The following is a 12,945-nucleotide window of genomic DNA, read 5'->3' as shown; positions in this document are numbered from 1 at the left end:
CAATCCGAGTGTTAATCTTCGAAATTGAACGAATTCTTGTTTCACCTTTTTAATCAAAATTTACTTCAGTAATAGCAAGTCTAGAATTGGTGGCTAGCTTCACTACCCCCAATTGAATCATACTTATTGTATTCCAAGAATTTACCAACGAGACTTAACAATAGGATGTATAATTGATTTAAGATAATCTAAAAAGAGAGATACAATATCGAATAATCACGACCAGCTAGTTATAACAATCGTTCAGAGTAGATGTTCCTGGTACCAAATAATAACATCCTTTAGAATAGAATAACACACGATTTGTATAAACTCGAACACTTTATAAATTGTTACTTTCGGCTCTTATATCATTATCACCATTGATTGTTACCAGACATTTCAATCACCAAATCGAAACAGAATATGCTTCATCTTTTACCAGTTAAATCATATTAAAACACTAGCTGACCCGGCCACGCGTTGCTGTGGCTAAAGTTTTTGTTATATTACATTATAGTAAACAATCTAAGAGGAACAATAAGAAAACCGCAGTCACGGAGTCCACTATGCTTTTTCAAACAGATGGTATTTGTAAAAAAAATATGGTGATCTCCTTATTTGACTTTATACTACTATAACCCTTTAGTACAATGAAATTATTTACGAACAAAGACGAAAATGTTGATGTTGGTATACAAATTCACTGGATTGAGATTTGAAGGGGAAGTACGTTGAACACAATTAATTGAAATGTTCTTACACTTGATATTAAGCATAAATCAGTAGGTACGAAATAAAAATTTATCAGATTTATTATTTCCATTCAATTTTATAACAAATATAAGTATATTACAGTATAATACAGTAAATAACATGTGACGCTTAAACTCATGAATGAGGTAGGCAAGGCAGACAGTCTTAAACTTTTAAACATTAATATCTATTTTTTTGAATTATAAATACTTTCAATTTCAATTTAATTTAACACCAATCGGTGCACAATGTTTTTGGTTAACCTGTCTTTAGCTAACACAAATAGATTCGACGGTTTCCCAACACGTGAACACGCAACATATAGTTGCCCATGAGAAAAACATGGATTTTCCAAATCTAAACCACAAATGGACATTGTTTGACCTTGAGATTTATTTATAGACATGGCGAAAGCTAAACGAATTGGAAACTGTAGCCTTTTGAAGGGTATGGTAGAATCTGATAGTATCATCGGAATACGTGGCAGCAGGACCACTTTTCCTTTAAACTTCCCAGCCAAAGTGGTTGCTTCAAGAATGTTTCCGGTAATCTTTTTGATGACCAAACACGTACCGTTATATAATTGAGGTGGATTCAAATTACGGAGGAGAATCATAGGGGAACCAATCTTTAATCGAAGATTATGTGGTGGCATTCCAGGGATATCTAATAAATTTAAAAATTCAATCGGAAAATTTACACTTTCATTTTCATCAACAACAGTATCGATTGATTTAAAAGACATCAGATCGCCTGGTAACAACTGTTGTATCTGGAAGTTAATTTCGTCAACATCAACGTTTTTGGCTGCCAAAATCGCCCGTTGACTAAGCTATTCATGATTCAAATGATTATGCTGTATATCCGGGAAAATACTCTGAATCAATTCATTTTTATCCTGAACAACAGTGCAAAAATTGTCTGGTAGTTTAATGCATTGCGTATTTGGTTGCAGTTCTATTTTACCGTTCCCAATATCTAGTAGTTGTTCGGAAAATATTTGTGCTGATGGATCATTTTGCAATTGTACTCGCATATTTATGGTCAATCGAAGTGTTTCAACACTTCGCCATAAGAATGTTTCAAACATGCATTAATCTCATCCGCGAAAGTAGAGTGAGGTATAACCGGTAAGGTCTGCCGGAAGTCACCAGACAAAAGTAAGATAGCACCACCGAAAAGTTTATTATTGCTGTTCAAATCTTGCATAGTTCTGTTTAATGCTTCTAGTGAATATTTGTGTGCCATTGTGCACTCATCCCAAATTATTATAGAACTCTTCCGCAACACTGCAGCTATTCCACTATTCTTTTTGATGTTACACATTGCATCTGGTTTATTATAAACGTCGAATGGCAGCTTGAATGTTGAATGTACTGTTCGCCCACCATCCAGTAAAATAGCCGCAATGCCTGACGATGCTACTGCTAATGCGATTTTTTGTTGCGACCGTATTTTGGCAAGAATCAACGATATTAAAAATGTCTTACCGGTTCCACCGGGTGCATCCAAGAAAAAAAAACCACCTTGTTCAGCAGCAACAGCCAGCATAATCCGATCATAAATAATTTTTTGTTCTGCTGTCAGTAATGGTTCACTGTTCATGATAATTGTTGCTAAACTTCCATGGTCATATTGATTTTCTCGTTGTAAATCGGTATTGACTAAGTCGGTGGCTGGACGATTAGGTGATGGCATACCATAATGATTAAGTGGTAAATTTGAAATAAGAACACATAAATCCTCGATCAAGACCAATGCTTCATTGTACATCTCTGGTGTATAATCTATGTTTTGGCATTGATTTGTTTGTCTTATTCGGTGCAAGATGTCTTCTGTCATACAATTTTTATATTTTTCCCACAAAGTTTGTGCTTGCGAGGGATAACATGTCGTCAAAATAATTGCAAACAACTGACGAATGTTATTCGGTGTTGATGTCAACGCAGCATCAGCAAGCGTTAAGTCCCAATGGTTATCGTCTTCTAGCAATTGCAGTTCACGACATGCATCCTGGTATGTATTAAATACTCGACCATTAACTGTTCGTAAAAATTCAAAAGACGTTGGTCCGGGAACATTCACCAATAACAAACGTAAATAGAAGCACTCACGTTGCTTTGGATGTACCGTGTAAAGTCTCCCCAATGTCTTAGCTTTGAATATGCCTGTAATGGAAGGATGTGGTTTTCCTTGTTTCCGTGGCTCCCATTTTTTACTGGATTTGTTCCATGTGAAATAACGTGGAACATCACCATACACCAATGTCTTCGCGAATTGGCCAAAAACATCAGGTTTTTGACACAATGTAAAAAATTCAGTTAGAGTCGTTTTCGGAGCTTCGAACGCTCTTCGGAGAACATTTTCTCCATTGAAGTATACACGTTGACCGTTTTCAAGATGTATTGCCAGATGTTGGACAGCAGGATCTCTTTCGTGGATGGGAAAGCTGAGAATATGCCAAATAGCTTCATTGCTGCTAATGTATCTGCCCATTTGGTATCGTGCTATTTCGTCATTTTTATTTATGTTTTGTACCTCAAATATGGCCAAATCACTGCCTTTGTTTACATATTTACAAATATACTTAATTGATTCAACAGAACTGCAAAGCTCTACATTGATATGAGCTTTGTAAGTTTTTGAAAGTAGTGGTGAGTATGGTACCACCCACTGATTATCAAACTCAACTTGATTTGGAAAGTTCGGCAGTCGCATTGTAAATGTATGGCCACCATTCTCAGTACTTCTGCGGCGATACTTTGGATAACCATCAATATCCGTGATCGTGTCATTCGTATGCGGCTTTGGGAAGTTTTTTTTACATTTTCCATTTTCCATGCACGGCGACGTCATGTTGAAAGCACCGCATGGCCCATGGATCATGTGTTATGTAACAATATCAAATAATTCTTGATCAATTAATGGGTCTGGAATTTCGGCTGAAATTATTTGATCGATTTCTTCAGGACGGATTCTATCTTTAAGCCAAACCAAAATCTGGGCATGAGACAAACCTCGCTTTTGCCACTCTATCGTATACAGCCAACAACGTGTGATACCAAAAATTGAATATTTAACAATAAAATCAATTAAGGATTTCAATTTTTGTTTAAACACACGTGCAGTTAAATCATGACGATGAATGGCTTGTTGTCCTGGCAATAGTAAAGTTTGTATCTCTTCCCAATTCGGATTACATGTGAATGTAATAAATAAATCCGGTCGGCCGTAATGACGTACGTAAGTCATCGCATCTTGTATGTATTCCTGCATGTTCCGTGGACTGCCGATGTAGCTTGAAGGTAAAATGAAAGCATTACCGATGTCATTGGGATTTAAATTTCCATCGATGTTTCCAGCAACAGCATCTCGTAAGTGAATATATTCTTCCGATCGTAGTTTTGCCTGGTTGAATCGAAGGAATCGCAAGCGTTCGCTTTCGACCTTAGCGTACATATCAACAATGTATTGATGGAACAGCTGACGATATCGAAGGATATAATTGTCTTGATGTTGTCTAACCATTATTCGGTGTGCGTAGTAGTTCATTGAGCTAACTTTATTATTTCTGTAATCACCTAAAAAAATAAAAAATAAAATGCAATACGAAATTAAAATCTATACATACAGTAAGAAAGTAAATAGATAATTGTCAAATTTACCGGTATTTGGATCATACTGTTTGATATTAAGGTGATATTCATCTTGTCCTTGCCAAAATATCAATGGATATTGTAGTGCGTCATATGAACGGTGTAGATCCGAAATCGTACTGACAGTGTTGTCTCACCGTGTAATTTTTATAGATCTTTTGTCAACTGGATCACCAACCATGATAACAGCAACCTCATCAACAGTTGGAGCGTTGAATCTACCAGCATGTTCACCTAATGGTACTTTGTCGGCTTTTATGACGATTTGATAATTGTCATTTTGCAGTCGTGGCGAAACTCTTTTGATCAATTGAATTAGTTGATTGTGATCTTCTAAAAAATTTTCCAATAATATCACAATTGCTCTTTCCTCTGCTTGTTCAATAAAATTATACAGGCACCGAGTCGTCACGCGCTCTTCACAATCGCCCATAAAATAAATTTGAAGAAATTTCGGATTGTTATCAGGCATTGGCATCAGTGATCCGATTTTATGGTACACCTGGCCTTGAATTTTGAATGTAGTTTCAAAATTATGTCCATCGGATGCACGATCGCAAATTTTAGTTGCCCCAAATGACGTCATTTGGAAGCAAGAATTAAATTTGCGTATCTTACGCAAAAATAATTTGGAATCATCTGAATTGCCAGTAAGAAGGGAAAATAAAGGCTCCGGCGGAGCGGGTAGAGGTGACAGCACAACTTTTCCTGATGCGCAGCACATGCCGGCTGCTTCATTCCGAAATTTCAATGCCTGGCAATATTGAGATACTGTATCCATTCCACCGATAGCAATTTTTGAATGCGCTGAGTAGTTAATATCTGGTGCATTTTCAAAGGCAAGCCGAACGAATGATGCACGTGTTAATGAGCGGCTGATCCGTTGCCTTTGTCGATCTAGTACTCGTACTGTAGCTATGTTTCGTTCTCGTGCCGCTCTTGTTCTCGTAATATTCTGTTGCAGACGTTCGTCACGCTGTTCTTGAGATTCTTGTGCACGACTTTCTGCTGTCCTGATTCTTTGAGCTGGATTTCTTGATTCAATTTGGTCTGCCAACTGATGGGCTCTTTTAATACGTTTACGTCGTGCCTCTCTGGTGCTCGCGTTGTTGAGGTTAGATTTTTTCGTGGCATTTGACTGAAAATAATAAATTAATCGTTTAAATATGAGAAAAAAAAAATTGAAAATCAATCTAATTAACTTTTATAATGATGTGATAATACTGACATGCACATATTTAAATTATAGAGTTTAAATAATAATTTCAATAAGAATTGAAATACTAATTTAATCGTTTAAATATAAGAAAAAAAATTTGAAAAACTTGTTATCATAGCACATTGAAATAATAAGTGCTAAATATTTTTTAATAGAGGTTAAATAAAAACAATAAAAAAAAATATTTTTACAACTATTGAAAAAGTGTAGGAAATTGTGTATCATTTTTGCATTGACATTTTAATTAAGTTTTATAATTATGTGATAATACTTACATACATATATTCAAATTAAATTAAATTATAAAGTTTTGATCAATGAAGCACAAATAAGTAAAAAACAGGATTAATTTCACTGTATTATCTTCATTATAATATGAATGCAATTTACACGTCAGTCTAAGTAACACGTGGCCGGCTATGCTAACACCAAAAATTTAAAAAGTGGAAATAATTGAATTGTACGGTATTTCGTTCACTACAAAATAAATTTAATTAATTTTATAGCGTCAACAACACGTGGTAATTATGCTGTTAAAATGTAGCTTATATGACACGTTCGTAGATTTACCATAGCAGCGCCATCTATTGATTACTTACTCAACCCAGTCGAAAGGTATCGACATCTGTTAGAATCATTTGGAGTTAACAGATAATTGTGACTGTCAAATAATAACAGACAAACAATTAGCAATAAATTAAAATTGCGACTATAATTTGAGATTTAAACTATACTATCTCTCAGGTTGGATCGAACTGCACATGGTGTGCGTATTTTATTATAATCGGTTAAGTGGTTTAGGAGTCCATTGAGGACAAACATTGTGACACGAGATTTATATATATTAAGATTTATCTTGAACGACCTTTTTCCCATTTTTATTATTATAAAATTGCCTCAACAATTTAAATAAACCTCACAGACCTGTACAGGACTATAGTAACACGATCCTACAAATTACCGGCTTATCGGAAGGTAGGTCTTTTCTTAGTTTTAATAATTATTCATTACCGTTACGTGGGAGCTTGATTATTCAATTAATCATTAACTACCACCGCTCAGTACACTCTCACCCCCACGTAACACTCGGAGGATCTGGAAAAACTTTCCTATATGTAACTTTGTGGTATATTTTGACAGGTAAAAATATGCATGTATCTACAATGGCATTTACCCGAATTGCCGCTGTATTACTTTCTAAAGGTCGCGCAGTTCATAAAATCTTCAGATTGCCAGTCCCGTTGTTTTCGGACTCATCAACGAACATTAAATTACAACTGAAAGAAGCAAGGAATTTGAAAGAAACTGATGTTTGATGATGACACTCGTGAAGTGATGGATAGAACTCTGCGTGACATTATGAAAAATAATTCGCCATTTGGTGGAAAAATTGTTATTTTGGGCGGTGATTTTAGATAACTCTCACCAATTAAAATGCACAGTATTCGCAGTGAAACAATAAACCTTTTAATTAAATTTAGTGTGCTATGGCGACATTTTTATAAGTATTCTCTAATACAGAACATGCGTACTGAATCGCAGAAAATTGAGTTTTTTAAATTTTTGATTGACTATGGCGACGGACGTTTAAATTAAATTAATGACAATATTGCTATTCCATATCGTTGTTTGGCAAATAATGACGCTAATATAGTACAGAACACTTTTGGCAATCTGATAAGTCAAAAACAATACAAGAAAACGGCGAAATGTGCAATATTGTCTACAAGAAATATTGATGTAGATGAAATTAAAGAGAGGGTTGTGAAACTTCTTGATATTGAGAGTGAAAAAGTGTATACAAATGTAGATAGCACCGAAAATTGTGAAGGCACTGAAAATTTTAGCCTCACTCTTCTACTAGAATACTTGAATACTTTGAATCCACCCTCGCTCCCCCCACATGAATTACGATTAAGACAAAATACTGTCGTCATGATAATTAGAAATCTTAGTATTTACTAAGGACTTTGTAACTGTACCAGATTAATGGTTTTGAATTTAACAAATAATCTACTTCGATGTGAAATTCTTACTGGTGATCATGTCGGAGAAATTGTGTTCTTAAATCGCATCACGTTACACGGAAAAAAAAATTCAGCTCGTGGAACTAAATATTAGATAGTTAATTGTAAACAGTTCGTCGAACTAAACGTTCTGTTATTGGAAGAGCACTGCATGGTTCGTATAACTGACTGTTAGTCAGCTGTCATAGCTGTACGTTGTTCAGCTCTCTCAGCTAAACAGCTTCGTTCGAAGAGCTAGACCAGAATTTTTCGGCTCCGCTCACAGCGCTTATTATTAAATAGTACAATTATATTGCTATTAGTATTATTTTTCATCATTATTATCATTATTTATTCAGTGTCATTTACATACTTGAATGGACTATTTAAACAATTATCTATCAACTGTATTTAAATCATACTCATGAAATTTGAAGGTTATGAAATATGTCAACGCACCAGAGCACAGCGCAACTTACAGCTCTTGGAGCAAAACCATTCAGCTGTGAGAGCTGAACAACTTGCAGCTATCAGAGCTGACTAATATATAGTTGCTGTAACTACAAGATAGACCGTAGAGTGCGTATAGTTACTGGAGCTGTAGAATACAGCTCGCCGAACAGAATTTTTTTTTCCGTGTATATTGTGAAAACAATTATCCATTCATACTGAAATTGAGACAATTCCAAAAAAATTAGCTCTTGCCCTGATAATTAATGAATCGCAAGCACAAACTTTCTTCAAAGTAGCACTTGATCTACGCAAAAATGTATTTAATCATGGACAATTATATGTTGCTTGTTCCCGAGTTTGTTCATGGGATTCGTTAAAAATTTATTTAGGCAACCAACGTGACAGCACATGTGTAAAAAATTATGTATGTCAAGAACTCTATGAATAAGAATTATATTTTAAACAACAAATACGAAAATAATACTAATATTGCAATAAAAATGATATCTGGTACATATCGTTTGCATATCGTTATATTTTATTCAGGTATTCATTTATCTGCAAAAAGAGAGAAGACCTATAATTAACAGTTGAGAGTTTCCACACAATGAAAAATTGGATGGAGCACGAATGTGAAAGAAAATTATATTCCAAAGAAATTGTGCATAAACTTTAATTTAAAATAAGTATTTGTTTCTTAGATATGCAGGTCAGTGAAAAAACGTTAATTTGTTTACGTTACTTCGATTAAAAATGACTGATATTGTTGCAAAAACTACAAAACACCGTGTAAAAGTGACTACGTCTTCCGAAAATCCCGGAAGCAGCAGTAAGTATACATAGTACAGTTATTACTTATTTTTCGTGACCATTTTATCATAACTCTCGGCATGCGAGAGTCAACAGCACTATACAGGACGATTCAGAATCCATAGATAAAAATTCAGGATCAAATTTCGCGTTAAATTTTAATGATAAGATCCTTTTTAAAAAATTCTTGAGATCTATAACTCTATATTGATGTTTTCCATCGATCAGAACCAACGCTCCTTTATTTTTGTCATTCAGGTCGTCAAATCGGTGATTCCTGACGTCCGAGACTACACTTCGTAATTATCACGGTCCAAGTCGTCAAGACGGTAAATATTGTCGTTGAGAAAGTATCTGTCGACCTGGACCAAAAAAATTACGGAGCACTGATCTTGCTCGACGGGAAATACGGTTCCGATGACTTATTGGAAAATTAAAATTATGTAACGCTGATCCTGGACGACTAACAAAACCGATAGACGACTTGCACAAGAGAGATTAGCGAGTTATATCGTTATATTCTATTTTGATATTCGTTTGATTTTTAATTTGTCAGGCTCTGTGGACTCCGATTCATAGTTGGATGACTCAGGAACCATCGAAAATCAAGAAAACACAAAGATATTGGACTGCAACATCGAAGAGATGAAGTACACCCCGAACGAATACTTACATGCAATCCAAGCATATGATTGTAGCGTGTAAGTAATATATATTATATACACTTACACAGGGTAGTTCAGAAGCTTCGGGGCAAGCGTCATGAGTAATTCATTGTCGAATTCTCAGACGAATAGTCTTTGCCAAAAACTTGGAGAGACCAACGGTGTCTGGCTTATTGAATAGCTTAGCTGATCATTTAAGGAACTGTACCTACACTGACCAATACAGTTTCAGCAAATGTGAACAACTAAGACAGTGTCCACGATATGATGGAAAAACTGGAATTCCACGGACACCGACCTACACGACCCGACGATTCTCAATCTCGCCGATCTTCGCATCTAAAGATAAGCTAATTCAAGTAGTCTTCTTCAAAATCATTACAAATTTTACAGAACGTTTTATGTAACACAAACGAGTGGCAAGCTCCATTAGCCACTGTCCACCCTTCAATATTGTTTTCTAAGAATATCAACATCAATGTTCTCATAAAGTTCCATGGCAAAATTGAGCAGGATAGAATTGGTGCCGAGCTGAAGACAATAACGTTGGGTATTCAGAAAGACACTCTCCTGTCTTCAGCTGGGCCCCCAAAACATATTTTTGCGAGTTTTAGGATTAGAGCTAGATAGCGCATGTGATTCAACTGATCCGTAGCGTAGAATCGTGTCCTTAACATAAGTAACTTTTAATCTCAAAAGAGTAGGAACAATAGTCGTTCAGGAAAGATGTATCTAACTGCATAATTTCTAGTTATATGTTATCCAAATATTATTAAGATAGTACAATACTTGGTGAGAAGCGTAATCACAATCAGATACTTCATGATTATACTTTCTTTAATCCGATTTTCCTTTGATATCATTCATTCATTTCACAATTGATCGTTTGAAGAATGTATGGTTTCTTTTACCAATTAAAATCATATTAAACCATTTATTTTAAACGATAACCTATCCCACTTCATTATAAATTAGCCTCTACCATCTAAACAACTCTCACAGACCTGTATAGGACTAGACAATAACGTATTCACATTCCCGGCTTAACGAGAGGTGTTTCTTAGTTTTTAATTTTCATTCATTGTCGTTAGATAGGAGCATCTTTGATTATTTATAATCATTAACTACCACTCCTCTGCACACCCCCACTCTTACGTGACACACGTTTGTACCCGAACTTATTCTATTGAAGAATATTGGAAGAACGACAAACAATTGCATTCGTGAGTCTTTTTATAGTCACACTACATAAAATTGATGTCAATTTTGATGAAAAAAGCGATCATATTTGGCAATAAAAAATTGTGGTGATCAAATATATATTGACTTGAAAGAATATTCCTCAATTCGATAGACCAAAAAAAAAGATATAATTGAAACATCAAATAAATAGAATTTAGAATAATTTGAAATAAATGAATAATGCAGAAAAAATAATGTTCAGTGGTATGTTGAGACAGAACGATTTTCTTTTATCCGAAAAGTTCCACCCGACGCGGCTGGGTCAGAGCTGTCGGGGCTCATGAGACAAAACTCAATCCTTTTTAATTTGAAAGAACAAATAATTAACCTGGGTGCCAACTGGTTTCTTTGAAACCAGTGAATCATATTTCTTTTGATAATCATTGGCTGGCTTGGCGGACTCCGCTCAAGGTCGGGGACGCTGGATGACCCAGTATACTTTTTATAAATTTAATGACAATATATAAAGGTAGAAAAAGAAAGATAGAGACAGCACTGTATTAACTAAAGTAATATATTTTTATCTTACTTGGTCGATAGCGGTTATATATATGTATATATTCCCCTTGACGGGTTCTCACTTGACCGGTTACAACAGACAGGCTGGCGGGGTATGTTCCAGCCTCACACACGTATTATTTTACAGCTACTTAACAATTCTACGGACGTTCTAACATCGGTTTTATACAAGAGCGGATACAAATTTGAATCAAAACAGATTCCTGTACGGTACGGCCGACAGACACCGAGTGTCGTCTCTCGCCCCGCGAACCCACATCGCCTTCGTGACGAGGGCCCCATTGGCCATCTTCGTCGATAATCGATAAGACAATCGATTCCCATATTAATATATATATATATATATATCTTGAATCTTGGGTGACTTAGGTTACCGTATGCCTCTGTGTCTGTTTACCCGCCTACACTCAAGCGCGCGTGACGTCACGGAAACGAATCTCCTGTCACACTCTCCCTTCTCAAACCTTGACGTCACGGGGCCCCGGTCTCACTTGAATTACCTTTGTTCGTTAGATGCCTGAATGCTGGCTAGCGGAAGAAACAAACTTGGAAAAGGCATCATTAATACAATGACTATCGTTCTTTCTCTGCATAAGTAAGATTCAGAACATATAAATTATCACAAACACATATATCATTGGTTTATTAACGGCTGGGCGGAGGAGAGCCTGATAGGCTTGTCGGCGCTTTTTTTGCGACAGTTAAAGCGGCGTGGTGGCTTTACAGTCTCAACGCTTGGCAGCCTCTTCCAAAACGTCATCCCCCACGAGAAGAGTTTTGATGCTATTCGGGAGATCGACTTTCTTTCGAAAGTTGTACTTTAGTCTCCTGCTGAAGGCTGTTTCTTCCTCGTCGACTAAGTACTTATGACAGTCGGGGATCAACCAAGTAGGCCGGGCAACGTAATTTAGTGTCAACCAGTCGGAGATTCCCGCGTATCGAGTATTACAGTCGGGGCACTGCGGACTGTACAAACTATTGTCGAAACCGCAACCGGTGCAACGGTTGAGGGCCAATTCATTCTCTACTCCATGAGGATAGGTACAGTCCTCGGCGTCAAAACTCATCGGCTTCACAAACCAAGCAGAAACCCGGGCGGTAAGGTGGTTTGCAGTCCTTGGCTTGATGACCGGCGGCTCGGCAATTGACGCAGCCAGCTAGTCGGCGTTTTGCGGCTTGAGTGACGTAGGTTTAGGTTCCCCGCGTCACCTTCGTGGCGTCATTTCTCTCGGTTAGCATTCTCGCCTGGCGTTGTCGTTGATTGAGCCGCCAGAGGCTTCCTCGCTCTAAGGTGGCCGTTTGGGGATTTTAACTTCGGCAACGGGCTCTGAAGACTCCGAGGACTCAGAGGACTCCGAAGACTCTGAAGACTCTGAAGACGACTCCTCAACTTCTCGGAGCTCTCCTATTTGCGATTTAAGCCGCGCAAATTCCTTTTCCGTCTGTTCAGCTTTTCGTCGAATTTCGTTCTCCAAGTCAAGACGATGGTTACGAATAACTTTGACGTTGGCTTACTTAAGGGTTGCTGAGGCCAAGGCTCCGTCTCCTGACATTCTGCTTTCTTGATTCTGGGCCTGTAGAGGTTAGTCGGGTTTTACGCACGTACCGCGTCTAGGTATTTTGAAATCAGTAACATAATA

At 36.7% G+C, this 12,945-nt stretch overlaps 1 protein-coding gene across 1 annotated transcript; it reads right to left on the bottom strand.

The window, feature by feature from the left end:
- Positions 1 to 1,779: 1,779 nt before the first annotated feature.
- LOC124187026 lies at positions 1,780 to 3,591 on the bottom strand. Its single transcript, XM_046579269.1, has one exon. The coding sequence runs from the start codon at positions 3,589 to 3,591 to the stop codon at positions 1,780 to 1,782; it is 1,812 nt and encodes a 603-aa protein (XP_046435225.1).
- Positions 3,592 to 12,945: the final 9,354 nt, after the last annotated feature.

The sequence above is a fragment of the Neodiprion fabricii genome, chromosome 7 (genome assembly GCF_021155785.1).
Source record: "Neodiprion fabricii isolate iyNeoFabr1 chromosome 7, iyNeoFabr1.1, whole genome shotgun sequence".
In the NCBI taxonomy this organism is placed as follows: Eukaryota; Metazoa; Arthropoda; class Insecta; order Hymenoptera; family Diprionidae; genus Neodiprion; species Neodiprion fabricii.
This window is presented reverse-complemented; position numbering and strand designations above follow the sequence as displayed.

Bases quoted from the DNA above. Each gene is read 5' to 3' on its own strand.
- LOC124187026 (XM_046579269.1), bottom strand. From the start codon at position 3,591: ATGACGTCGCCGTGCATGGAAAATGGAAAATGTAAAAAAAACTTCCCA.